Source organism: Passer domesticus, chromosome Z (assembly GCF_036417665.1).
Source record: "Passer domesticus isolate bPasDom1 chromosome Z, bPasDom1.hap1, whole genome shotgun sequence".
NCBI lineage: Eukaryota > Metazoa > Chordata > Aves > Passeriformes > Passeridae > Passer > Passer domesticus.
Window position 1 is genome coordinate 78,739,056 of NC_087512.1, and position 26,822 is coordinate 78,765,877.

Consider the following 26,822-nt stretch of genomic DNA (forward strand, 5'->3'; position numbering starts at 1 on the left):
GCCGGTGTGACTGCTTCCAAAGGGGACTAAAGGCAGAGATGTACATGCACAGGAGCCCTGCCCATGACCGATAAATGAGCAAATATATGGGGAGATTTTTTAGGAATTATTTCAGCTGTTACGCCAATAGTGCCTTCTCTCCTGGTTCTGTGCAATGCTGTGGGCCATTTTCTTGGTCTGGTTTCCTTTGCTTGGGTCCCACCTGAGTGCTCGCTTGGGATACAGGCTGTTGGTGCTTGGGACACTCTTGGAGTTACTCTTGGATCCCTTGAACAACAGGGTTTGGCCCAGGAGGGAAATTTGTGCTGCTTTGTGGCAGAGGAGAACTTCCCAGGCTAATTTGTGTTTTCTGTGGGGAAGGTTGGTTATTGCTTTGCATAAAGTCACAGACCAGCATGGAGCGTTTGCTTTGTGATGTCAGGGCATGGTTGCCACGTCACAGTGGTGACATGAGAAGGTTGCCTTGGTGCACAGAAGGCCTCAGTGTCAGAGCAGCCCTAGGGCTTGCTCCGAGCAGGAGCATCCTCCTGGTTGAGGCATTTGTCAGTGGGCAGCTCTACACTGACAAATGCCTTCTTTTTTTCTACACTGACAAATACCTTTAGAGCACAGAGTACAAACTTGCATGACAGTGCTACCATGAGTAAGGAAATTTCTGCCGCAGTTTTTGCTGCTTACACCGTTTATTATTCCGGCTATTACCTGAGTCACCTGGCACGTAAGTAGAGGTTTTCCCTGGGTATAACCTAACCAATGGCTTTTGTATGTCTTCCTGTTCCTTTTTAGTGACTGAGTTGATTTAGAAACTGAAAGAGCATTAGGATGCCGCTGGTTTGGTAAAGCTCCAGTCAAGATGTTCAGCTAAAAAGGGGGTGTCTGTAGCCACAGGGGCAGCATTTGCAAGGGAACCTGCAGGGATTCCCTTCCCTCCACAGAAGAGTATGTGGCAGCAGGGTCTGTCATTTCCTCAGTTTGCTGGGACAGCAAGACAACTTTGAAAATGTAGACTGGGAGACTTTCATGGAGGGCCTTCTAAAAACTCTGCAGTTGTTCCCCGGATTCATGGAAAGCTTCTTTCTTTCTAAATTTTGTCATGAAAGGATTTGATTGTCTAACTTGACCCTTTACTGAGTGCTAAAATAGTGATTCCCTTTGCAATGAAGAGCAAACTCCAAAGCAGTGAGTGTCTGCTCCAGAAACCTGGGGGTGCTGCCCTGCTGTTTCACAACAGAACTGCTACAGCTCAGGGGGATTTTGAGGAACCTTTTCTGGGCAGCTGTTTTCAGAAGCTTAATTAAAGCATGTAACTTATATTTTAAAAACAGTACCTGAGGGAGAGGATTTAAAAAGCAGCTTTATGTGTTTGGTAGCACAGCAGCACCAAGTGTTAAATACTACTTGGCATTCTCTTGGTCATGTTTATATGCATTTACTGGCAAAACACGCCAAAGTGTAGGCACAAGCAAGAACATTGTCCTGATCTCTTGGTGGCTGTGTGAATGAAATGTGTTTCCTGGGGGGATGCTGTGAAATGAAAAATACTCTGTGTTTGGGTTGATGTGTTCTGTGGGATTCACCAGCCCAGGCAGTTTTCTCAAGGCATCTGGTTCATTTTTCCTTACCCACTACAGGTCATCTGATCCGTGCACTCAGAAATGCTGATCATGAGGTGAGTGAGAAATAAATTTGTCATGTTCTTGGTATTTGGCAATTTCAGAGAAAGTAGTGAGTTAAGGCAGTGGCAGTAGAGTGAGGAGGGCCAGCTACGTAGGACAAAAAAAAATGCATTTTGACAAGTCCAGTAGTGAAAACAAACCCATCAGTAGCTAATTCCTGCTATTCCATTTCACAGCTTTCAAGAACTAAAATTTCCATTTCAAAAATAGAATAGTGCTACCTGATAATAGAAATGGTGTGATATTTAAATCAGAGAAATTTCAATTCAAGTTGAATTAGCAAAATCTAATTCAGTCAATATGACAAAGAATCAACTACTTATCAAACTTTCTAATTTCACCTGAAAATAGGTGATCATACATCTCAAAAGAAATAACATTCTCAAAGATGAATAGCAGCCTGTCCCTCATGCTTCTCTCTTGCCACAGAGGACAGAACGAACAGCCTTCTCTCCCCTGGCCCCCTCTACTCCTGGAGAAGAAACCGAAGAGGAACAAATTGAGGGATATGACCGCAAGAGTCCATCTCTTGTCACACCTGAGCCTGAATATGCCGAGTCTGTAAGTTCCAGTTTTGGTTACTGCTGTCTTTAGTGCTGCTGTCTTTAGTGCTGTCAGAGCTGCAAGTTTTGGGCCAGCCAGCACTTGCTGTGGCTGGCTGAGGATGCTGAGTGCTGTGTCCCCAATGCTTCTCTCTTGCCACAGGAGACTGAACCAACAGCCATCTCTCCTCTGGCACCCTCTGCTCCTGGAGAAGAAGCGGAAGAGGAGCAAATAGAGGGATTGGACCGCAAGAGTCCATCTCTTGTCACACCAGAGCCTGAATATGCCGAGCCTGTAAGTTCCAGTTGTGAGTGGTGCTCACTTTAGTGCAAGGCAGAGCTGCAAGATTTGGGACAGCCAGCACTTGCTGTTGCTGGCTAAGGATGCTCATTGCAGGAGTCCTGCCAGGACCTAGCCATTTCCAGCAGGTAGTGACAGCTAGAACTTGGCCTTTGACCTGTCATGTGTTGGCACAAAAGGACTGGTGTCTCCTCCACTTCAGCATCTGGCTGCTTGGCTCAGGCAAGCTCTGTCTCTTGGCTTCTGCAGAGCTATGGCCAAGGGCACATGTGGCATTGTTGGAGGATCCAGGGCTTTGTTTGTTTGTTTCCTCCCTCATGAGGGCCCTTCCGACAGATTTCCATCAATGCCAACATGACAGTGCTCAGCACAAGGGCTGTTTCCCTGTCAAACATGCCCTCACTGCATGCAAGAGCTTTCGACTCTGGAGTGTCCAAAGTGGGTGACACTTCCATCTTGTGCTTTGTTGGTTTGTTGCCTTGTTGGTTTGCTAGGAGAGGAAGCCCTCTTCATTTTCTTCTTCTCCAGCAAGCAAAGCTCCTTCTGCACAACATCCCCTGCCCTTTTCTGGCACTGGTGACACTGGGATCCAGGTTTAGTTTTCCACCACTGCAGCAGCAATAACAGAGGCATTGCTGTTGCTTTCCTACTTTTCCATGTCAGACCTCTCAAGAACGAAAAGCTCTCTTTTGCAGAGACAACAGTGCTTACTGATAGCAGCCAGGGAGGAATATCAACTACATATCCATAGAGCGTTCTGTTGAGTTGGCCCATTATCCTTTGGTCGGCGTGACATAGAATTCCATCTCTACAAAATTTTATCGTTTCTGCATGGAAGAGGTGGTGTTGCATCTGAAAAGAAATGAGGGTTTAATGATAGGTAACGGTGTGTCCCTCATGCTTCTCTCTTGCCACAGGAGACTGAACCAACAGCCGTCTCTCCCCTGGCCCCCTCTGCTCCTGGAGAAGAAGCTGAAGAGGAGCAAATTGAGGGATATGATCGCAAGAGTCCATCTCTGGTCACACCAGAGCCTGAATATGCCGAGTCTGTAAGTTCCATTTTTGGTTCCTGTTGTCTTTATTGCACGGCAGAGTGGCAAGTTTCAGGCCAGCCAGCACTTGCTTTTGCGGGCTGAGGATGCTGAGTGCTGGAGTCCTGCCAGGACCTAGCCATTTCCTGCAGGTAGTGACAGCTAGAACTTGGCCTTTGACCTGTCATGTGTTGGCACCAAAGGACTGGTGCTTCCCCCACTTCAGCATCTGGCTGCTTGGCTCAGTCTAGCATTGTCTGTTAGCTTCTGCAGAGCTATGGCCAAGGGCACATGTGGCATTGCTGGAGGACCCAGGGATTTGTCTTTTTGTTTCCTCCCTCGTGAGGGACCTTCCAACAGATTTCCATCAATCCTGACATGACAGTGCTCAGCACAAGGGCTGTTTCCCTGTCAAACATGCCCTCACTGCCTCCAAGAACTTTGGACTCTGGAGCGTCCAAAGTGGCTGACACTTCCATCTTGTGCTTTCTTGGTTTGCTAGGAGAGGAAGCCCTGGTCATTTTCTCCTTCTCCAGTAAGCAAAGCTCCTTCTGCACAATATTCCCTGCCCTTTTCTTGCACTGGTGAGAACATGATCCAGGTTTAGTTTTCCACCTCTGCAGCAGCAATAGCATAGGCAATGCTGTCACTATCCTACTTTTCCATGTCAGAGCTTTCAAGGATGAAAAGCTCTCTTTTGCAGAGACAACAGTGCTTGCTGATAGCAGCCAGGGAGGAATATCAACTACATATCCATAGAGAGTTCTGTTGAGTTGGCCCATTATCCTTTCGTCAGCGTGACTTAGAATTCCATCTCTACAAAATTTTATCGTTTCTCTACAGAAGATGTGGTGGTACATCTGAAAAGAAATGAGGTTCTAAATGATAGGTAACAGTCTTTCTCTCATGCTTCTCTCTTGCCACAGGAGACTGAACCAACAGCCATCTCTCCCCTGGCACCCTCTGCTCCTGGAGAAGAAGCTGAAGAGGAGCAAATTGAGGGATTAGACCGCAAGAGTCCATCTCTGGTCACACCTGAGCCTGAATATGCCGAGTCTGTAAGTTCCAGTTTTGGTTGCTGTTGTCTTTAGTGCAAGGCAGAGCTGCAAGTTTCAGGCCAGCCAGCACTTGCCGTTGCTGGCTGAGGATGTGCTGGAGTCCAGCCAGGACCTAGCCATTTCTTGCAGGTAGTGCCAACTAGAAATTGGCCTCTCATGTGCTTGCACCAAAGGACTGGTGCCTCCTCCACTTCAGCATCTGGCTGCTTGGCTCAGGCAAGCTCTGTGTCTTGCCCTCTACAGTGCTATGGCCAGGGCCACACATGGCAGTGCTGGAGGACCCAGTGCTTTGTCTCTTTATTTCCGTATGAGGGACCTTCTGGCAGATTTGCCTCAATCCCAACATGACAGTGCTCAGCACAAGGGCTGTTTCCCTGTCAAACATGAACTCACTGCCTCCAAGAGCTTTGGAGTCTGGAGTGTCCAAAAATGGGTGACACTTCCATCTTGTGCTTTGTTGGTTTGTTGCCTTGTTGGTTTGCTAGGAGAGGAAGCCCTGGTCATTTTCTTCTTCTCCAGAAAGCAATGCCCCTTCTGTACAAAATTCCCTGCCCTTTTCTGGCACTGGTGACACTGGGATCCAGGTTTATTTTTTCACCTCTGCAGCAGCAGTAACAAAGGCATTGCTGTCGCTTTCCTACTTTTCCATGTCAGAGCTTTCAAGAACTAAAAGCTCAGTTTTGCAGAGACAACTGTACTTGCTGATAGCAACCAGGGAGGAATATCAACTTCATATCCATAGAGAGTGCTGTTGAGTTGGCCCATTATCATTTAGTCGGTGTGACATAGAATTCCATCTCTACGAAACCTTATCGTTTCTCCATAGGAGATGTGGTGGTACTTCTGAAAAGAAATGAGGTTCCGAATGATAGGTAACCGTGTGTCCCTCATGCTTCTCTCTTGCCACAGGAGACTGAACCAACAGCCATCTCTCCCCTGGCACCCTCTGCTCCTGGAGAAGAAGCTGAAGAGGAGCAAATTGAGGGAAGCAAGCGTCCATCTCTGGTCACACCAGAATCTGAATATGCAGAGTCTGTAAGTTCCAGTTTTGGTTGGTGCTGTCTTTAGTGCAAGGCAGAGCTGTAAGATTTGGGACAGCCAGCACTTGCTGTTGCTGGCTGAGGATGCTCATTGCAGGAGTCCTGCCAGGACCTAGCCATTTCCTGCAGGTAGTGACAGCTAGAACTTGGCCTTTGACCTGTCATCTGTTGGCACAAAAGGACTGGTGCCTCCTCCACTTCAGCATCTGGCTGCTTGGCTCAGGCAAGCTCTGTCTCTTGGCTTCTGCAGTGCTATGGCCAGCACTTGCTGTTGCTGGCTGAGGATGCTCATTGCAGGAGTCCTGCCAGGACCTAGCCATTTCCTGCAGGTAGTGACAGCTAGAACTTGGCCTTTGACCTGTCATCTGTTGGCACAAAAGGACTGGTGCCTCCTCCACTTCAGCATCTGGCTGCTTGGCTCAGGCAAGCTCTGTCTCTTGGCTTCTGCAGTGCTATGGCCAAGGGCCACACATGGCAGTGTTGGAGGACCCAGGTCTTTGTTTGTCTGTTTGCTCCCACATGAGGGTCCTTCCAGCAGACTTCCATCAATCCTGACATGACAGTGCTCAGCACAAGGGCGGTTTCCCTGTCAAACATGCCCTCACTGCCTCCAAGAGCTTTGGAGTCTGCAGTGTCCAAAGTGGGTGACAATTCCATCTTGTGCTTTGTTGGTTTGTTGCCTTGTTGGTTTGCTAGGAGAGGAAGGCCTGGTCATATTCTTCTTCCCCAGTAAGCAAAGCTCCTTCTGCACAAAATTCTCTACCCTTTTCTGGCACTGGTGACACTGGGATCCAGGTTTAGTTTTCCACCTCTGCAGCAGCAATAGCAAAGTCAATGCTGTAACTTTTCTGATTTCCTATTCAGTGCTTTCAATAACGAAAAGCTCTGCTTTGTATAGAAAACATTGCTTGCTGATAGCAGCCAGGGAGAAACATCAACTTCATATACATAGAGAGTTCTGTTGAGTTCACCCATTATCATTTGGTCAGTGTGACTTAGAATTCCATTTCTATGAAATCTTATCGTTTCTCCATAGAAGATGTGGTGGTACATCTGAAAAGAAATGAGGGTTTAATGATTAGGTTGTACCGTGTCTCTCATGTTTCTCTCTTGCCACAGGTGACTGAACCAACAGCCATCTCTCCCCTGGCACCCTCTGCTTCTGGAGAAGAAGTCGAAGAGGAGCAAATTGAGGGATTAGACCACAAGAGTCCATCTCTGGTCACACCAGAGCCTGAATATGCCGAGTCTGTAAGTTCCAGTTTTGGGTGCTGCTGTATTTAGTGCAAGGCAGAGTTGCAAGTTTCAGGCCAGCCAGCACTTGCCGTTGCTGGCTGAGGATGCTGAGTGCTGGAGTCCTGCCAGGGCCGAGCCATTTCCTGCAGGTAGTGACAGCTAGAACATGGCCTTTGACCTGTCATGTGTTGGCACCAAAGGACTGGTGCCTCCTCCACTTCAGCATCTGGCTGCTTGGCTCTGGCAAGCTCTGTCTCTTGGCTTCTGCAGTGTTATGGCCAAGGGCACACATGGCAGTGTTGGAGGACCCAGGGCTTTGCTTGTTTGTTTTCTCCCTCATGAGGGTCCTTCCAGCAGACTTCCATCAATGCCGACATGACAGTGCTCAGCACAAGGTCGGTTTCCCTGTCAAACATGTCCTCACTGCATCCAAGAGCTTTGAACTCTGGAGTGTCGATAGTGGCTGACACTTCCATCTTGTGCTTTCTTGGTTTGTTGGCTTGTCGGTTTCCTAGGAGAGGAAGCCTTGGTCATTTTCTCCTTCTCCAGCAAGCAAAGCTCCTTCTGCACAATATTCCCTGCCCTTTTCTGGCACTGGTGACACTGGGATCTAGGTTTAGTTTTCCACCTCTGCAGCAGCAATAGCAAAGGCATTGCTGACACTTTCCTACTTTTCCATGTCAGAGCTTTCAAGGACGAAAAGCTCTTTTTTGCAGAGACAACAGTGCTTGCTGATAGCAGCCAGGGAGGAATATCAACTTCATATCCATAGAGCGTTCTGTTGAGTTGGCCCATTATCCTTTGGTCGGCGTGACTTAGAATTACATCTCCACGAAACATTATTGTTTCTCCATAGAAGATGTGGTGGTACTTCTGAAAAGAAATGAGGTTCTAAATGATAGGTAACAGCCTTTCTCTCATGCTTCTCTCTTGCCACAGGAGACTGAACCAACAGTCATCTCTCCCCTGGCTCCCTCTGCTCCTGGAGAAGAAGCTGAAGAGGAGCAAATTGAGGGATATGATCGCAAGAGTCCATCTCTGGTCACACCAGAGCCTGAATATGCCGAGTCTGTAAGTTCCATTTTTCGTTGCTGTCTTTAGTGCAAGGCAGAGCTGCAAGTTGAAGGCCAGCCAGCACTTGCTTTTGCGGCTGAGGATGCTGAGTGCTGGAGTCCTGCCAGGACCTAGCCATTTCCTGCAGGTAGTGACAGCTAGAACTTGGCCTTTGACCTGTCATCTGTTGGCACAAAAGGACTGGTGCCTCCTCCACTTCAGCATCTGGCTGCTTGGCTCAGGCAAGCTCTGTCTCCTGGCTTCTGCAGTGGTATGGCCAAGGGCACATGTGGCAGTGCTGGAGGACCCAGGGCTTTGTTTGTTTGTTTCCTCCCTCATGAGGGACCTTCCGGCAGACTTCCATCAATGCCAACATTACAGTGCTCAGCACAAGGGCTGTTTCCCTGTCAAACATGCCCTCACTGCATCCAAGAGCTTTGAACTCTGGAGTGTCGAAAGTGGCTGACACTTCCATCTTGTGCTTTGTTGGTTTGTTGCCTTGTTGGTTTCCTAGGAGAGGAAACCCTGGTCATTTTCTCCTTCTCCAGAAAGCAAAGCTCCTTCTGCACAACATCCCCTGCCCTTTTCTTGCACTGGTGAGAACATGATCCAGGTTTAGTTTTCCACCTCTGCTGCAGCAATAGCAAAGGCATTGCTGACACTTTCCTAGTTTTCCATGTCAGAGCTTTCAAGGACGAAAAGCTCTCTTTTGCAGAGACAACATTGCTTGCTGATAGCAGCCAGGGAGGAATATCAACTTCATATCCACAGAGAGTGCTGTTGAATTGGCCCATTATCATTTGGTCAGTGTGACTTAGAATTCCATCTCTACGAAATCTCATCATTTCTCCATAGCAGATGTGGTGGTACATCTGAAACCAAGTGAGGTTTTAATGATTAGGTTGTGCCCTGTCTCTCATGCTTCTCTCTTGCCACAGGAGACTGAACCAACAGCCATCTCTCCTCTGGCCCCCTCTGCTCCTGGAGAAGAAGCTGAAGAGGAGCATATTGAGGGAAGCAAGCGTCCATCTCTGGTCACACCAGAATCTGAATATGCAGAGTCTGTAAGTTCCAGTTTTGGTTGCTGTCTTTAGTGCAAGGCAGAGCTGTAAGATTTGGAACATCCAGCACTTGCTTTTGCTAGCTGAGGATGCTCATTGCAGGAGTCCTCCCAGGACCTAGCCATTTCCTGCAGGTAGTGACAGCTAGAACTTGGCCTCTCATGTGCTTGCACCAAAGGACTGGTGCCTCCTCCACTTCAGCATCTGGCTGCTTGGCTCTGGCAAGCTCTGTCTCCTGGCAGCTGCAGTGCTATGGCCAAGGGCACACGTGGCAGTGCTGGAGGATCCAGCGCTTTCTTCCTGTGTTTCCTCACTCATGAGGGACCTTCCGGCAGACTTTCATCAATGCCAACATGACAGTGCTGAGCACAAGGGCAGTTTCCCTGTCAAACATGCCCTCACTGCCTCCAAGAGCTTTGGACTATGGAGTGTCCAAAGTGGCTGACACTTCCATCTTGTGCTTTCTTGGTTTGTTGCCTTGGCGGTTTGCGAGAAGAGGACGACCTGGTCATTTTCTCCTTCTCCAGTAAGCAAAGCTCCTTCTGCAAAAAATTCCCTGCCCTTTTCTTGCACTGGTGAGAACATGATCCAGGTTTAGTTTTCCACCTCTGCTGCAGCAATAGCAAAGGCATTGCTGACACTTTCCTAGTTTTCCATGTCAGAGCTTTCAAGGACGAAAAGCTCTGTTTTGCAGAGACAACATTGCTTGCTGATCGCAGCCAGGGAGGAATATCAACTTCATATCCATAGAGCGTTCTGTTGAATTGGCCCATTATCATTTGGTCAGTGTGACTTAGAATTCCATCTCTACGAAACCTTATCGTTTCTCCATAGCAGATGTGGTGGTACATGTGAAAAGAAATGAGTTTCTGAATGATAGGTAACCGCGTGTCCCTCATGCTTCTCTCTTGCCACAGGAGACTGAACCAACAGCCATCTCTCCTCTGGCACCCTCTGCTCCTGGAGAAGAAGCTGAAGAGGAGCAAATTGAGGGATATGATCTCAAGAGTCCATCTCTGGTCACACCAGAGCCTGAATATGCCGAGTCTGTAAGTTCCAGTTTTTGGTGTTGCTGTCTTTAGTGAAAGGCAGAGCTGCAAGATTTGGGACAGCCAGCACTTGCTTTTGCTGGCTGAGGATGCTGAGTGCTGGTGTCCTGCCAGGACGTAGCCATTTCCTGCACGTAGTGACAGCTAGAACTTGGTCTCTCATGTGCTGGCACCAAAGGACTGGTGCCTCCCCCACTTGAGCATCTGGCTGCTTGGCTCAGTCAAGCTCTGTCTCTTGGCTTCTGCAGTGCTATGGCCAAGGGCACATGTGGCAGTGCTGGAGGATCCTGCGCTTTGTTTGTTTGTTTCCTCCCTCATGATGGACCTTTTGTCAGACTTCCATCAATCCCGACATGACAGAGCTCAGCACAAGGGCAGTTTCCCTGTCAAACATGCCCTCACTGCCTCCAAGATCTTTGGACTGTGGAGTGTCCAAAATGGGTGACACTTCCATCTTGTGCTTTGTTGAGAGTTCTGTTGAATTGACCCATTGGTCAGTGTGACTTAGAATTCCATCTCTACGAAACCTTATTGTTTCTCCATAGCAGATGTGGTGGTACATCTGAAAAGACATGAGTTTCTGAATGATAGGTAACCGCGTGTCCCTCATGCTTCTCTCTTGTCACAGGAGACTGAACCAACAGCCATCTCTCCCCTGGCCCCCTCTGCTCCTGGAGAAGAAGCTGAAGAGGAGCAAATTGAGGGATTAGACCACAAGAGTCCATCTCTGGTCACACCAGAGCCTGAATATGCCGAGTCTGTAAGTTCCAGTTTTGGGTGCTGCTGTATTTAGTGCAAAGCAGAGCTGTAATATTTGGGACAGCCAGCACTTGCTGTTGCTGGCTGAGGATGCTCATTGCAGGAGTCCTGCCAGGACCTAGCCATTTCCAGCAGGTAGTGACAGCTACAACTTGGCCTTTGACCTGTCATGTGTTGGCACAAAAGGACTGGTGCCTCCTCCACATGAGCATCTGGCTGCTTGGCTCAGTCAAGCTCTGTCTCTTCCCCTCTGCAGTGCAATGGCCAAGGGCACATGTGGCACTGCTGTAGGACCCAGAGCTTTGTCTTTTGTTTCCTCATGAGGGGCCGTCCAGCAGACTTCCATCAATGCCAACATGACAGTGCTCAGCACAAGGGCTGTTTCTCTGTCAAACAGGAACTCACTGCATGCAAGAGCTTTCGACTCTGGAGTGTCCAAAGTGGCTGACACTTCCATCTTGTGCTTTGTTGGTTTGTTGCCTTGTTGGTTTCCTAGGAGAGGAAGCCATGGTCATTTTCTCCTTCTCCAGCAAGCAAAGCTCCTTCTGCACAACAATCCCTCCTCTTTTCTGGCACTGGTGATACTGTGATCCAGGTTTAGTTTTTCACCTCTGCAGCAGCAATAGCAAAAGCAATGCTGTCACTTTCGTAATTTCCACATCAGAGCTTTCAAGAACAAAAAGCTCTATTTTGCAGGGACAACGTTTCTTACTGATAGCAGCCAGGGAGAAACATCAACTTCATATCCATAGAGAGTTCTGTTGAGTTCGCCCATTATCATTTGGTCACTGTGACTTAGAATTACATCTCTATGAAATCTTATCGTTTCTCCATAGAAGATGTGGTGGTACTTCTGAAAATAAATGAGGTTCTAAATGATGGGTAATGGCCTGTCTCTCATGCTTCTCTCTTGCCACAGGTGACTGAACCAACAGCCATCTCTCCCCTGGCACCCTCTGCTCCTGGAGAAGAAGCTGAAGAGGAGAAAATTGAGGGATATGATCGCAAGAGTCCATCTCTGGTCACACCAGAGCCTGAATATGCCGAGTCTGTAAGTTCCAGTTTTGGGTGCTGCTGTATTTAGTGCAAGGCAGAGTGGCAAGTTTCAGGCCAGCCAGCCCTTGCTGTTGCTGGCTGAGGATGCTGAGTGCTGGAGTCCTGCCAGGACCTAGCCATTTCCAGCAGGTAGTGACAGCTAGAACTTGGCCTTTGACCTGTCATCTGTTGGCACCAAAGGACTGGTGCCTCCTCCACTTCAGCATCTGGCTGCTTGGCTCTGGCAAGCTCTGTCTCTTGGCTTCTGCAGTGGTATGGCCAAGGGCACACATGGCAGTGCTAGAAGACCCAGGGCTTTCTTTCTTTCTTTGCTCCCTCATGAGGGTCCTTCCGACAGATTTCCATCAATCCCGACGTGACAGTGCTCAGCACAAGGGCTGTTTCCCTGTCAAACATGCCCTCACTGCATGCAAGAGCTTTGGACTCTGGAGTGTCCAAAGTGGGTGACACTTCCATCTTGTGCTTTGTTGGTTTGTTGCCTTGGTGGTTTTCTAGGAGAGGAACCGCTGTTCATTTTCTCCTTTTCCAGCAAGCAAAGCTTCTTCTACACAACATCCCCTGCCCTTTTCTTGCACTGGTGGGACCATGATCCAGGTTTAGTTTTCCACCTCTGCTGCAGCAATAGTGTTGTAGATTAAGGAGGAAGTAAGTTTTTTAAGAGGTTGTGGTTAAACCACTCAGTGCTTGGATTTGAATATTAGCTCCTGGTTTGGCTACTGAAGGTATTGACCACCTCTGGGAACACAGGGGGTTAAAAGCAATTACTCCCAGGTGAACTGTCTCTTGGTCCCCATCTGTGAAGGAGCTCAGAGCTCCCCTGCCCAGCCGGGGCTGGCTGGGGAGGGGGAGCCCTGCGGCTGGGTGAGGTAGGCCGGAGCCTTGGGCAGAGGAGGAGGGTGAAGGCCTTGCAAGATGGAAGGGTAGAAGAGCCCTGAGAAGCATCAGCCCCCACTCCTACCCCCATGAGAGAGATAGAGAGAGAGCCAGTGCCTGTGCTGCCTTGGAATTTGATATCATGGACTGGCAGCACGGCCAGCCAGAAGTGGGGCATGCGGCGAGAGAAGGTGCCCGGCAGCTGTGGGAGTTCTGGGCAGACAGAGGCAAAGATTTTAACCCCTTTGTAGAATAATGGAAACCTTACAAATACTGATCCTCCTGAAACAGAATGAGGAGAGAGAGAGATGAAGCATGATGAAATGGGCAAGTGTGAGGAAAGTTGGTGCATGTGAGAGATGTCAAAAACGGTGAGAAGAATCCTAGGTAGGAAAAGATGATGGAGCGGCCTTGGGCTGGACTCTTTCTTGTATAGCCATGGACAGACCCGTGTTTTCCTGTGACCCAGAGACTGTATTTAGGGGGAGGCAATGCCTTGGAGTCAAGAGTGAAGCAGTGGCATGAACAGAGACAGCTGAGGAGGGTGTGGGATGACCTCTGTCTCCGTGGAGAGGAAGATCTCTGTTCACGAGACCCTTCTGCCCCAGGGGCTGAAATTTGGGGGGGACTGGTGTCCCAAAGTTGAGAGACTGCTGCTTTTGGAACTGGGTGGAGCATCCTTAAACAAGGAACCCTAAAAGCAGTCCTGGCCCATGTGCAGTGGTGAGAGCACTGGACATGGGGGGGAAGAAGTCACAAGGGCAGATGTTTTCTGGGCAGTGCCACAAGTGACACAGAAACAGAAGAGGTTTCAATTGTGCTTCCAGGAGAAGCCTATGGTGCAAGGGGGGGACTCCTCTCTCCCTGACAGACTTGAGGGTTGTTTATTTGAGAAATGATGATACTGAAAGTTAATTATCTGAGAGATGGTGACAAGGTAAGAATCTATGGTGTTATCTCATTCTGTGGAAAACATGGAGGAGAGGAGGAGGAATATATTTAGAGAGTTTTCATTCTTAGCTTGTGTCTGTTTATTTTTAGATGATGTAATTAATAAAATTTGTTTCCCTTATTCCTCAGTTAGAGCCTGCTTTACTCTATTTCTGATCACATCTCACAGAAACCACTAGAAAAAGTGTATTTTCATAAAGGCAATGGCACTGTGCCAGAGTCAAGCCATAACAAATACCAAAGGCATTGCTGTCGCTTTCCTACTTTTCCATGTCAGAGCTTTCACAAACTAAAAGCTCTGTTTTGCAGAGAAAAGTTTGCTTGCTGATAGCAGCCAGGGAGGAATAACAACTACCTATGCATAGAGAGTTCTGTTGAGTTGGCCCATTATCATTTGCTCGGTGTGACTTAGAATTCCATCTCTACGAGATCTTATCATTTCTCCATAGAAGATGTGGTGGTACATCTGAAAATAAATAAGGTTCTAAATGATGGGTAATGGCCTGTCCCTCATGCTTCTCTCTTGCCACAGGAGACTGAACCAACAGCCATCTCTCCCCTGGCACCCTCTGCTCCTGGAGAAGAAGCTGAAGAGGAGCAAATTGAGGGATTAGACCGCAAGAGTCCATCTCTGGTCACACCAGAGCCTGAATATGCCAAGTCTGTAAGTTCCAGTTTTGGTTGCTGTTGTCTTTAGTGCAAGGCAGAGCTGCAAGTTTCAGGCCAGCCAGCACTTGCTTTTGCTGGCTGAGGATGCTGAGTGCAGGAGTCCTGCCAGGACCTAGCCATTTCCTGCAGGTAGTGACAGCTAGAACTTGGCCTTTGACCTGTCATGTGTTGGCACCAAAGGACTGGTGCCTCCTCCACTTCAGCATCTGGCTGCTTGGCTCAGGCAAGCTCCATCTCTTGGCTTCTGCAGTGGTATGGCCAAGGCCACACATGGCAGTGCTGGAGGACCCAGGGCTCTGTTTGTTTGTTTCCTCCCTCATGAGGGACCTTTTGTCAGACTTCCATCAATGCCGACATGACAGTGCTCAGCACAAGGGCTGTTTCCCTGTCAAACATGCCCTCACTGCATCCAAGAGCTTTGAACTCTGGAGTGTCCAAAGTGGCTGACACTTCCATCTTGTGCTTTGTTGGTTTGTTGCCTTGTTGGTTTCCTAGGAGAGGAAGCCCTCTTCATTTTCTCCTTCTCCAGTAAGCAAAGCTCCTTCTGCACAACACTCCCTGCCCTTTTCTGGCACTGGTATCACTGGGATCCAGGTTTGGTTTTCCACCACTGCAGCAGCAATAACAAAGGCATTGCTGTTGCTTTCCTACGTTCCCATGTCAGAGCTTTCAAGAACGAAAAGCTCTTTTTTGCAGAGACAACGTTGCTTGCTGATAGCAGCCAGGGAGGAATATCAACTACATATCCATACAGAGTTCTGTTGAGTTGGCCCATTATCATTTGGTCAGTGTGACTTAGAATTCCATCTCTACAAAATTTTATCGTTTCTTCACAGAAGATGTGGTGGTACATCTGAAAAGAAATGAGGGTTTAATGATAGGTAACCGTGTGTCCCTCATGCTTCTCTCTTGCCACAGGAGACTGAACCAACAGCCATCTCTCCTCTGGCCCCCTCTGCTCCTGGAGAAGAAGCTGAAGAGGAGCAAATTGAGGGATTAGACCGCAAGAGTCCATCTCTGGTCACACCAGAGCCTGAATATGCCGAGTCTGTAAGTTCCAGTTTTGGGTGCTGCTGTCTTTAGTGCAAGGCAGAGTTGCAAGTTTCAGGCCAGCCAGCACTTGCTGTTGCTGGCTGAGGATGCTGAGTGCTGGAGTCCTGCCAGGACCTAGCCATTTCCTGCAGGTAGTGACAGCTAGAACTTGGCCTTTGACCTGTCATCTGTTGGCACCAAAGGACTGGTGCCTCCTCCACTTCAGCATCTGGCTGCTTGGCTCAGGCAAGCTCTGTCTCCTGGCTTCTGCAGTGGTATGGCCAAGGGCACATGTGGCAGTGCTGGAGGACCCAGGGCTTTGTTTGTTTGTTTCCTCCCTCATGAGGGACCTTCTGGCAGACTTCCATCAATGCCAACATTACAGTGCTCAGCACAAGGGCTGTTTCCCTGTCAAACATGCCCTCATTGCCTGCAAGAGCTTTGGACTCTGGAGTGTCCAAAGTGGGTGACACTTCCATCTTGTGCTTTGTTGGTTTGCTAGGAGAGGAAGCCCTCTTCATTTTCTCCTTCTCCAGCAAGCTAAGCCCTTCCTGCACAACATTCCCTGTCCTTTTCTGGCAGTGATCAGACCGTGATCCAGGTTTATTTTTCCAGCTCTGCAGCAGCAATAGCAAAGGCATTGCTGTCACTTTCCTACTTTTCCATGTCAGAGCTTTCAAGAACAAAAAGCTCAGTTTTGCAGAGACAACGCTGCTTGCTGATAGCAGCCAGGGAGGAATAACAACTACATATCCATAGAGAGTTCTGTTGAATAGGCCCATTATCATTTGCTCGGTGTGACTTAGAACTCCATCTCTATGAAATTTTATCGTTTCTCCATAGAAGATGTGGTGGTACATCTGAAAAGAAATGAGGGTCTAAATTATAGGTAATGGCCTGTCCCTCATGCTTCTCTCTTGCCACAGGAGACTGAACCAACAGCCATCTCTCCTCTGGCACCCTCTGCTCCTGGAGAAGAAGCTGAAGAGGAGAAAACTGAGGGATTAGACCGCAAGAGTCCATCTCTGGTCACACCAGAGCCTGAATATGCCGAGTCTGTAAGTTCCAGTTTTGGGTGCTGCTGTCTTTAGTGCAAGGCAGAGCTGCAAGATTTGGGACAGCCAGCACTTGCTGTTGCTGGCTGAGTGCTGGAGTCCTGCCAGGACCGAGCCATTTCCTGCAGGTAGTGACAGCTAGAACTTGGCCTTTGACCTGTCATGCGTTGGCACCAAAGGACTGGTGCCTCCTCCACTTCAGCATCTGGCTGCTTGGCTCAGTCAGGCTCCATCTCTTGGCTTCTGCAGTGCTATGGCCAAGGGCACACGTGGCAGTGCTGGAGGACCCAGGGCTTTTTTTTTCTTTGTTTGCTCCCTTTTTGGATGCGTGTCTTTGGCCTTTGAAACTCAACTGCAATTTTCTTCATAATTCTTCAGTTCTACAGAGTCTTCTGTGCCAGCTGTCTTTTGGCTTTTGATAAGCTGTAAGGAGATCATTTTGTTAATTTTCTTCCATCTTTCCTGCCATTTTCTATCTGTCGTAAATATCCTGCTCTAATTTTTCTTTGGAAATTTATAGTTCTTGAAGATGCTGTATTTTTGCATGCGAATACTTAGTTTGGGTCACAAGCCTTGCTGTAGAAGTAAATTTTCCTGTGCCTGACCAGTCAATAGGGCCTTGTACTTCACGTTCACGTTAACATTACCTCTGTCTTTTTGCAACCCAGGCAATCCAGTTTTGTTGTGTTTGGGAACTGAACAGGAAATCAATGCCCTTGCATTCCAGCTGGTCCTCAGAGATCAGAGGAGCTGGGAGGGGCTGGGCTGCATTTCTGGTTACAGCCACATTAGCACATTCACTGTGGTCCAGTCCAAGGGAAGAACTTGCCCAAGCACAGATGCACAAAGAGTGTAGTTCCCAGTGCAATTCTCTGGGTCCGATCACATTCCATAAGGACCTACACGCTCCACATTCTCCAAAAGTGTGGGCAGGAGTCCCACAGACAGTAAAAGCAGTGTCTTGGAATCTGCAGAGATCAGCACCTGGACCGGAGGGTTATATTGGATGCAGATGTGGGTAGGGAAGCAGAAAGAAGTGGCTGAATAGATGTGATTTTGAGGCTGCAAGAGGAAAAAGCTGAGCCTGATGGCAGCTCCCAGTCACTTGCTCTCCATTTGTGTGTACAGGACATCAAAGCAGAACAGCAAGCAGTGCTGCCTGAAGCTCAGAGTGACACTATGGAAGTGAAGAGAAAGAACGAGGAAGACATAACAAGAATTGAAGAGGAGATGACTCTCCCTCAGCACAGAGGCGATCAACAAAATCAGGTGGGTGAAAGAGTGGCAGCCACTCCACTTACAAAACTTCCTCTCTCTTGCTTTTTAGAAAAAATGAAGGAGCAGATGGATGCAGACTTGCAGAAAGCTCAGGCTAAGTGGAAGGCAAGGGAGATGAATCAGAAGGAAGAAATGAAGATCATCCGAGAGAAACTTAATCCCCTCCCTCAGGCTCTACAAAAGCAAGTGAGTGAAGGAGGGACAGCCACTGCAGTCACCAAACTGGTGCTTTCTGCCCTTCTTGCCTTTCCACTGCAGAGCAGCAGGGAGTGGGGCCGTGCCTCTGAGTGCCATCCTGCTCTAGTGTGGATCACAGTCACTCTGAAGGACATTTCCTGCTGTGCTGAATCTCAGCTGCTGCCCTGGGCAGTGGGACTTGTCCTTTGGCCTTCTGGCCAGCAGTCATCCAAATTGATTCCTGCTGGCATGTTCCTGCTCTCCTTTTTTCTTGAGGTGTTTTTAGAGTGGAACATGGTGAGCCAGATGGAGGACTAAAACAAGCTGGCTGTATCCCTTGTAACTCTGTTCTTTCCCTTTGCTCGCAGTCGGTGACTTCTGGCTGACAGGGACAAGCTGTAGTCTCTGACTGCTTTGTTCTCTTTGACTTGAGGTGCAAGTGTTGACATCTCACCTGGCAGCCTCTGAAGATTTCCAGCAAATGTCTGGCAATGAGGAGCCCCAACGTTGGCGTAAGGCACAGGTACTATCCCCATCAGAAATGCTACAGGTTGAGCATGACCTGAAGATAGTGCAGGAAAAGAGGACACAGTGGGAGGAGGCAGAATACTTGAACAAGGAGCTGCAAGTGTGTCTGCAGCCCTTGGAGGGGGAAAGAAATCCTTGAGAGGAAGTAGAATGGTCATTGTGGCAGTCATCCTTCAGAAAATCCATGAAAACCAAACATGAATCTGGCCACGAACTCAAGTAGAACTGGCCTTTGGTTTTGACCCACCCAATTTGAAAAGTGGACATCCAAGTAATTCATTTTAAGAGCCCTGCATGTGGCTGACAGCACCTTCCTAAGGGCTTGCATTTCAAAAAGGGATCTCAGGGCAATCTCTGCCAGCCACCTTTCTGACATAAACTCATTTCTTGTCCCAGATCTACAAAGGCTCTGTCACCAAACCTGCTGCATCAGCATCATTGCCTAAAGGAGCCTTTGCTCCCCGACCTGAGAAGAGGAGGCGGGGGAGTTTGCTCATCTCCCGTGTTGACCGAGCTGCTGCTCAGCAACAGGAGAGTGAGGATGACTCCCTGAAGCTACTGAGTACGTCTGGTGTCTTTCTTGTCTGAGGGCCAGTGTATTGTGTGCAGGTGTTAGCATAGCCCTACCAAACGTTTCTCCTGATTTTGGTGTCACAGGGACATTTAGGGACATTTCCCCACAGGAACGGCTCTAAGAAATCAGTCTCTGTGCTGGCCACCTGTGCTGCAGAGCTGTCTGCCTGGTTGTTGTTGTTATTACCCAGCCGACCACAAAGGGCTCAGAGCTCCAGACAGTGGGGCTGCCTTTTGTATCTCCTGAAAGCTGTGATCTCTGCTTTAAAGTGAGCATCTTGCATTTTGTTTCCCTCAGGGAAAATGGTGACCATGGAAAATCCCACAACGAAATACACAGAACTGGGAAATATTGGCAGGGGGTGAGTCCAACAACAGTTACTTCTACACAGCCACGGGCCAGGTGTTTTTCTGGTGGAATATCTATCCAGTTTGAAGTCAGACCAGCTGAACAAGCCATGTTCAGACACTGGGGATAGATTGTCCCATCTCTCAGTGCTGCTCAGAATTTGTGAGTGTGCTCAGAAGGCTTTGTCAGAGATGCCTCCATGTTGCTGAGGTCTTGCCTGCATTAAGGAACAGGACCTGGAAGATCTCATCTCTCAAGTATGGGACAGTTCTGTGTTAATTTCCTAAGCATTTTTTTCTATCTCTAAATCATACAGCCACACTAATAAAAGAGGAAGAAACTTGCTTGCCTGAAAGAGCAACCTCCTCCCTGACAGCTGTCAGATAACAGTTGTCAGGAACATTTCTTTTCAAGAGTTTGCTGAAGGAAATACTCTGTGGTCAGGATAAAGACTGAACAGTTTAGAAACTGAAACCTGAGATGAAAGAAAAAGCTCTTGTTTTGAGCTGAGGCAGTAAAGTCCAGAGCTTCAGGAACAGGCGCAGTGCCCGTGCACTTGAGAGGAAAATGCATCATCTGCCTTCTGGCAGAGGCCTCCTGCATCCTGCAGGTCTCAGGCACTTACAGCTGAGATCTGCGTGAGCTGCCTTTCACTCCAAGATCTAAATGGCTTCTCCTTTCTTTCTTGCTGTTTTGTTTCTAGGACTTTTGGAGATGTTTGCAGAGCACTCAACAATGCCACAGGGGGAGAGGTAAATGTCAACAGCCCCTGTAGACTCTGCTGCACTCAAGGCCTTTCCCCTCTGCTGTGAGCTGTGGCTGGAGCTTTGGGTAGAGCTGTGCTGAAAAGGCACAAGAAGCACAGACCGGTGCCAGCCTGCAAAATACATTTGGGGCTTTGTCTTTCTCAGCTGCCAGAAGGAAGGCACGGAGGGCAGCGGTTCCTTTCAGAGAAGGACGCGCTCACTCGCCCTCCATGGCTAAAACAAAGGTGGTGCCTTAGAGCACCTCACTGCCCTTTGGGGCTACAGCTTCAGAGTCCTGAATTCTCATTTCTGGCTGCCAGCAAATAGATCTGAAAGTTCCTGGTAGTTCCTTAGCCACCTGCAGTGCTGCACTTGGGAACTGCACGTAGGGAGAGATCTGCAAGGCGTCCCTAAAAGCCCTAAGCCCTGCCCATAGCCCAAGATGTATCCACAAAGTATTAAGGCCTGGATTACTTCTTCTGAATCCCATACAAAGCAGCAGAGGGTGTGGTCAGAGGTTTGTGGCTTATAATTGAGACACCCCTGTTATCAAGTTGACAAGACAAAACGTCAGTGGCCCCACATGTCCTGTAACTGGCCCCCAAGGGAGCAGAGAAAGGGGCTGTTGGAATGTCAGTTCCTAATTACTGCAGTGCCTAATCACAAGGCAGTTTGGCACAGCTCGGCTGTGTAATTGCAAATCACTGGCTCCATGTGTGTTGTGGTCTCATGCCACCAACTTCTCAAGTTATTGACTTTCATTTTAGGTGGCCATAAAGAAAATAAATCTTCAGGGACTGAGAAAGAAGGAATTAAAAGTCAATGAACTCAGGATCATGAAGATGAATAGGAATCCCAACCTGATCAACTATTTAGACAGGTGAGTTTTTGTGAATGTTGGTTTTCATATAGCAAACATGCAAGGTAAAATCCTTCTTTGGTCACTGGCAGAAAATAGAACTGAAATTATTGGTTAATTATTATTGCTCTGCTCATCTCCAGTGGATGGGAAGAGAGTGCATCTTGTCTGCATGATTCTTGCCTGGCACACGTAGTTTGAAAATTATTCAGAAACCTGGATCAGTTATGTCTTACTAAATCAATAGCCTGTAAGTTCACAGCCACCACTGTGTTTTGGGGCTTGATTTTTTTCAAGTGTGTTTCTATGTCCAGAAAAACTAACATGGATTTCCCTTGGAATCAGTTCTCTCTTTTCCATTGCTTTGCATGCCATGAAGCCTAAACTGCATTTTTTACTTGCTGGCCATTTAAGACATCTCCTTTTTCATAGCTATGCTTTTCTTCTTGAGACTGCACAGATTGGAAACAATGCAGAGCCGAGAGGGAATGTCTATTGCTTAGTCACAAAGGGACCTGGAAACAAGAATTAATCAAGAAAATAACCTACCCGTGCATGTTTATCTCCATGCTCTTGTTTCCTTCTTTCAGCTACCTTCTGGGTGAACACCTCTGCCTGGTTATGGAATACATGGATGGAGGCACTCTGAGAGATGTCATCAGCAAGTGCTACCTGTCTGAAGATGAGACAGCAGCCATCAGTCGGGAGGTCAGCAATCCCATCTGTGCTGCCGAGGGCTTGGGCAGGATTGTCTGGGAAACAGGGGCTCAGAACAGGAGAGGTTTTATGTGCCAAGCTTTGTTTGCGTGTTGCTGCTGTGCTGTGGGCAAGTAGAAGCATCTCAAGTGAAATGCCTGCCAGTGCCCCTGCACTCACTGTATTCAGTTCCTCTGCTCTTATCTTCTGCTTTTGTGTTCTAGCTCTGCCTCTTGTGTTTGTATTTGCTGTTCTCCACCTTGCCTCTCTAAACATTTATCTCAAGCCTGTCTTCACTGCATTCCTTGCCTCTAAAAGCAAAGGTGCTGGTGGCAGGATTTGAAAATAACAGCAAAGAAAAAAAGTTCATTTCTCACAGTCCTCAACTGAAAAGGATAGTAGTCACACAAAACAGTGTTTGCTTCAGGAAGGTGACTGATGTGATACTTCCAAGCCTGTGCTGAGGCTAGCAATAAAACCTTTGTCATGCAGCCTCCCACCCAAAAGTGATCCACTTCACACCCCAGGGACTTTTTATTTCTTGGCAAAAAGCCTCATTTGCCTTCTGCATGGAGATAGCACATCCACTGCATCAGCAATCATCCTGGCTGGTTTGCAGGGGACAGGTGCTGTTGCTCTTTCAAAAGCTGACATGAAAGGACCTTAGAAAGGTCCTGCTCTGCAAGTGTTGCAGCAGCAAGCCCTTCCTCTCAGTGGCACTGTGTTCTGCCATTACTCCCCATTCCCCTGGGGAAAGGGAATCTTTTAGAGCTGTTTCTTTTCTTGTGTGATGAAATCATATCACTTAGTTTTGCCCTCCTGTTTCTGTTTTCTCTCTCAGTGCCTGCGAGGACTGGATTTTCTTCACTCGAACCATGTGATCCATCTAGATGTGAAGAGTCGCAACATCCTTCTTGGAACCGATGGCTCTGTCAAGCTGGGTCAGTATATTCTTGGTCAGGTGCAGCATTCCAGGGATGTGGGTGTGGGGCTGCTTGGAGTGACTGCCAGCTCCCCAAAAATGGTGCTGGTGGCAGTGCAGGGACCCTGTGTGAGCTGACGGCACAGCTGCAATGTGCACAGAGGCATGACAAGGAACCAAAAGAAGTAAACAGTGGCATTGGTTTGTCTGTGTCCCCTCCAGAGGGAGGGAACTACAGTCTCAAGCTTCAGGGGAATAAAGGCCACTGCTGTGAGCAGCGTTAAAAAACGTGGGGTTTTTTGGAAGTGGCCAATTCCATACTTCCTTGGCTAAAGCCCCAAGGAAACTGAGCGTGGACAGTTCTCCGGGAGATTCAACAGCACATTCTTAGACTGAGAGTGGGGAATTCTTTTCCTTGCTTTCCTAATTAGAGCTGGCTTTGATGGTTTGTTGTTTTCTCCACAGCTGACTTTGGCCTCTTTGCTGAGCTCACCCCTGAGCAGAATAGACAAAGCTCCATGGCCTGCACTTCGGGGTGGATGGCGCCTGAAGTGGTGACAGGTCAACCATATGGCCCCAAAGTGGACATATGGTCTTTCGGAATCGTGGGCATTGAAATGGTGGAACGAGAAGTTCCTTATTGGAATGAAACTCCTGGCACAGTAAGGAGCAAATACTCACTGATCCCTCTGTCTTTCTCACCTGTCCCGTGTTCTGTGTGCCATTGGACAAAATCCCATTGCCATCTGCTGGCACCACTTCCACCAAGATCCCCTCCTAAAAATGTCCCTGCAGCACATCAGCATCTGCTGTAGATTTGGTTGCATCAGAAGGGAAGTGGCAGTTCAGAAACCTATCCAGTTCAGACACCTAACCAGTTCAGGAACCTGCCATTTAGGCTTCCAGGCATGCCTGACATTTCTGATTTGCTTTTTGAACCCTGTTGATGCTCTGTCTCTGAAGGACAAGAATTTTTCAGTGGAACGGTTGGATGTGTGATAAATATCCTTCAAAATGGAGGTTGAGTCTTCCCAGTTTCAATTTATAGAAAAAGAAAAAGAAGAAAAAGAAAAAGCTAAAAAGAAACAACCACCAAAGCAATGCCCAAGCAGTTCTGCTTGCTTTTTCATTTTTTAAACACAGTACATCAATTTTCCTCCATTCTGTAGCATCTTTTCCAAATCCTGTGGGTCTTCAAAAGTTTCAGGCTTTCAAATCGTCTGTACATTGTGGGTGGCCTGGAGAAGTTTAGGATGTGTTTTGCTCTGACTACAGTTGGAATTGTATGAACCCTTGGCTGTTTCTTGGTGCTTTAACAAGTTGGTGAGCTTGCAGCCAGGTGCCTGGGCTGGGATCCACCGTGGGCAGTCGGCACCGGTGCTGTGTTTCTGCAGCACAGGAGCAGGGCCGTCCCTGGGTTGCACAGTTCTAATGGCAGTGAGGACTCCAGCTCCCCACCGTGTCCAGTGGCTGAGCACAGACAGGATAAACCCCCTTTGTGACCTTTGGTGGTGTGGGAAAAGCCAAGAAAGTTGCCATAATTAGTTGTACTCAAGGGGAGTGTGTTTGCTGGTTTAGGCTTGGAAATTTTCCTCTGGGTTGAAGGGGATAATAGCAAAGTCTCTTTGGTCACCAGCTACTTCAGTGCCATCAGCACAGAGCTGTTAGTATTGTTGGGCATTCTTATGGAGACCAGTCTGCAGCCTGGTGTCATGGAGATCCTGCCAAACCTCCCATTTCTTACCCAACACTTTCTGCGATGGGCACACCATTAATGTAATGACTTGAGTATCCAAATGAGCAGAGGGTGACCACAGGGATGGCACTTTTTCTTCTGATTTGACCATGAAAAGGTTTCCTTTTGCCACATAAAGAAGATGAAACTTGCAGCTGAGAGACAGAGCTGCAGGTGGGTCCTGTGTGCCCAAACAGGCATTTTCATCTCAATATATTTGTGCAGGCATCTTAAAGGGTCTGTGTTGAGTATGAGATTCCAAATGTTTGTTTCCTTACCTGAGGAATACCTGATCGACTTCCTTGCTTTCCTTCCACTTACCACTGTTTTCTAGAAGAGGACAAGAAGCTTAATGAGTTTTATTTTATGACAGCTGTGCTTAAAAGACCAAGAAAAACTGCAGTGATGCCTTTCACATACTAATCCTTGGAAATACTAGAGTTACTATAGCAAAGTACATCTTCCAAAAAGCCTGTTAAGCTTGTGTGACTCCTCAGGGAAGGAAACATGCTTTGCTGATGTAGTTCCCACTGAGTAGGTCAGTCAATGAAATCAGCTGCCAAGGCAAGATCTGCTGAATGTTGGAAAAGCTGTGGCTGCATCAGGGTTTGGGTTTTTTGTTGGTGACGGAAAGGCATCTCTGGGTCTCTGCCTGGGCAGAAACTGCCACTGCCGAGTGGAGCTTAAACAATGGGCTCAGGGAGAGCAGTTACAGATGGGAAAGAAGCAGATGGAGCCTCCTGTTTCCTTTTTCTGCAGGCTGAACTCCTGACAGCCAGAGGAGGGGGACCACAACTGCGGCAGCCAAACCGATTCTCGCCTTGCCTGTGTGACTTCCTGAGCTGCTGCCTGCAGCCAGATGTGATGTGTCGCTGGTCTGCCAAGGATCTCCTGCAGGTAAAATGCAAAGGGGCTGCAGGTGAAACAGGGTGCGAGGGATGGGCTCCTCCTCCACGGAAGTCCAAGGCATCAGATGAGCCCCCTTCCTCCTCACCTCCACTCTTGGTGCTCTTCAAATGAAAATGGTGAGGAGTCCTAGACTGGGCTGGGCTGGCAGGGCCCTGTAAAGGTCATCTGGTGCAAGTGTCCTGCAATGAGCAGGGACATCTTTAAAGAGATCAGATTGCTCAGAGCCATTTTCCACCTGACCTGGAATGGTTGTAAGGACGGGGCAACTGCAAGCTCTTGGGGTAACCGGTGCCAGTGTTGCACCATGCTCCAAGTGAACAAGTTCTACCTAAGACCTGCTCTGATTGCATCCCCTTTGTGTTTAGAAATATTTGCCCACATTCTATTTTTACTGGCCCTGTTAAAAAAGGTGTCCCCCACTTTCTTCAAAGCCACACTGAATTTTGGAAAATTACTATAAAATCTCCTTGGGCCTGTTGTTTACACAACTGAATAACTCCACCTCTCTCCACATTTCCTGAGAGGAGAGGTGCTCTGTCCTCTGACTGTTTTCTGTTGCCCTGTTTTGTAATTTGGTGGTGTGCTCCATTTTATCTAAAGGCAAAAGAATTGAAGTAGAGCAATGCAGGGTACAGAGACATGCAAAGGTGGTGCAGGAACCCAAGGAAGCCAGGCTGGCTGAGTGGCCAGAGATTTGGCTGTGGGCAGAAGGGGCTGTGGGGGGCTCACTGTCAGCCTCTGAGGGGCCCTGGTTTGTGCCCCCACCCCACCCTTCGTGGTTTCTGGCACGCAAACAGGGAGAGCTGAGAGGGACTTGTCCCAGCCCCATCTGCTGCCTGGCACGCTCAAGCAGACAGGAACTGCCCCAGGGTTACTGCCAGGTTGTGTGGCAGAGAGGGAAGTGCAGCAGCCAGTGCCACTGGGCTGTCCCTGATGGGATGGAAGGTGCCATCCAGCACAGGGCAGGGCATAGAAAGGTAGACACTGCTCTGTCTCCCTAACTGAACAGTGAAGATCTGAAATTAGCACAGTGCCTGTCTTTCAAAGAGAGGGACCTATGTGAGGCTTTGGAGTTTCCTGAAAGGAAGAAACCCCAGGGACATTTCTAGAGCACTGGCAAGGCAAAAATCTCAACAAGATGAAGAAAACACAATAAACAGATGAGTGGGATTCTGGGCCACGTTTTCCTGGGATGGCAAGGTCCTGCACATGACAACTGGAGAGCAGATGGTCCCGTGCTCTGCTTTCTGGGTTTTTCTAGGAACTAGAAGAATCCTTATTGAGCCTGTGAAGCACTGAGCTTGGAAAGAGTCATCATTCACTGTTCTTTGTTGTTTTGTTTTTTTCTCCTGTGGACAGCATCCATTTGTAACATCAGCAAAGCCAGTGTCCACCCTGGCAGCACTCTTCAACTTGGCGAAGAAGAAGAAGAAGAAGCAGGAAGAGACAAGAATGTAACAATCAAGATGTTATTTCGATAACCAACTTTATTTAATAACAATCCTACTCTATTGGATTGTAGAGCAGGACTCTACAGTAGGATGAGTAGTTTTGCACTATAGCTTTATAGAGTAGGATTTTTATTAAATAAAGTTTCTGCAACATTAA

General features: G+C 48.2%; 1 protein-coding gene across 21 annotated transcripts; it reads left to right on the top strand.

Moving 5' to 3' along the window:
• Positions 1–465: 465 nt before the first annotated feature.
• On the top strand, positions 466–26,822 carry LOC135289581 (uncharacterized). Of its 21 annotated transcripts, XM_064403281.1 has the most exons (27): positions 466–718; positions 1,632–1,669; positions 2,106–2,237; positions 2,382–2,513; positions 3,437–3,568; positions 4,477–4,608; positions 5,518–5,643; positions 6,768–6,899; positions 7,824–7,955; positions 8,876–9,001; positions 9,916–10,047; positions 10,676–10,807; positions 11,726–11,857; positions 14,219–14,350; positions 15,274–15,405; positions 16,314–16,445; positions 17,571–17,906; positions 18,331–18,420; positions 18,822–18,987; positions 19,297–19,360; positions 20,051–20,099; positions 20,861–20,973; positions 21,543–21,660; positions 22,490–22,589; positions 23,036–23,232; positions 25,065–25,202; positions 26,574–26,822. In XM_064403281.1, the coding sequence occupies exons 1-27, from the start codon at positions 640–642 to the stop codon at positions 26,670–26,672; spliced, it is 3,423 nt and encodes a 1,140-aa protein (XP_064259351.1). In that variant the 5' UTR covers positions 466–639; the 3' UTR covers positions 26,673–26,822. The 21 variants fall into 21 exon arrangements, with proteins under 21 accessions (XP_064259351.1, XP_064259354.1, XP_064259355.1 ...); XM_064403284.1 differs by lacking the exon at positions 15,274–15,405; XM_064403285.1 differs by lacking the exon at positions 11,726–11,857.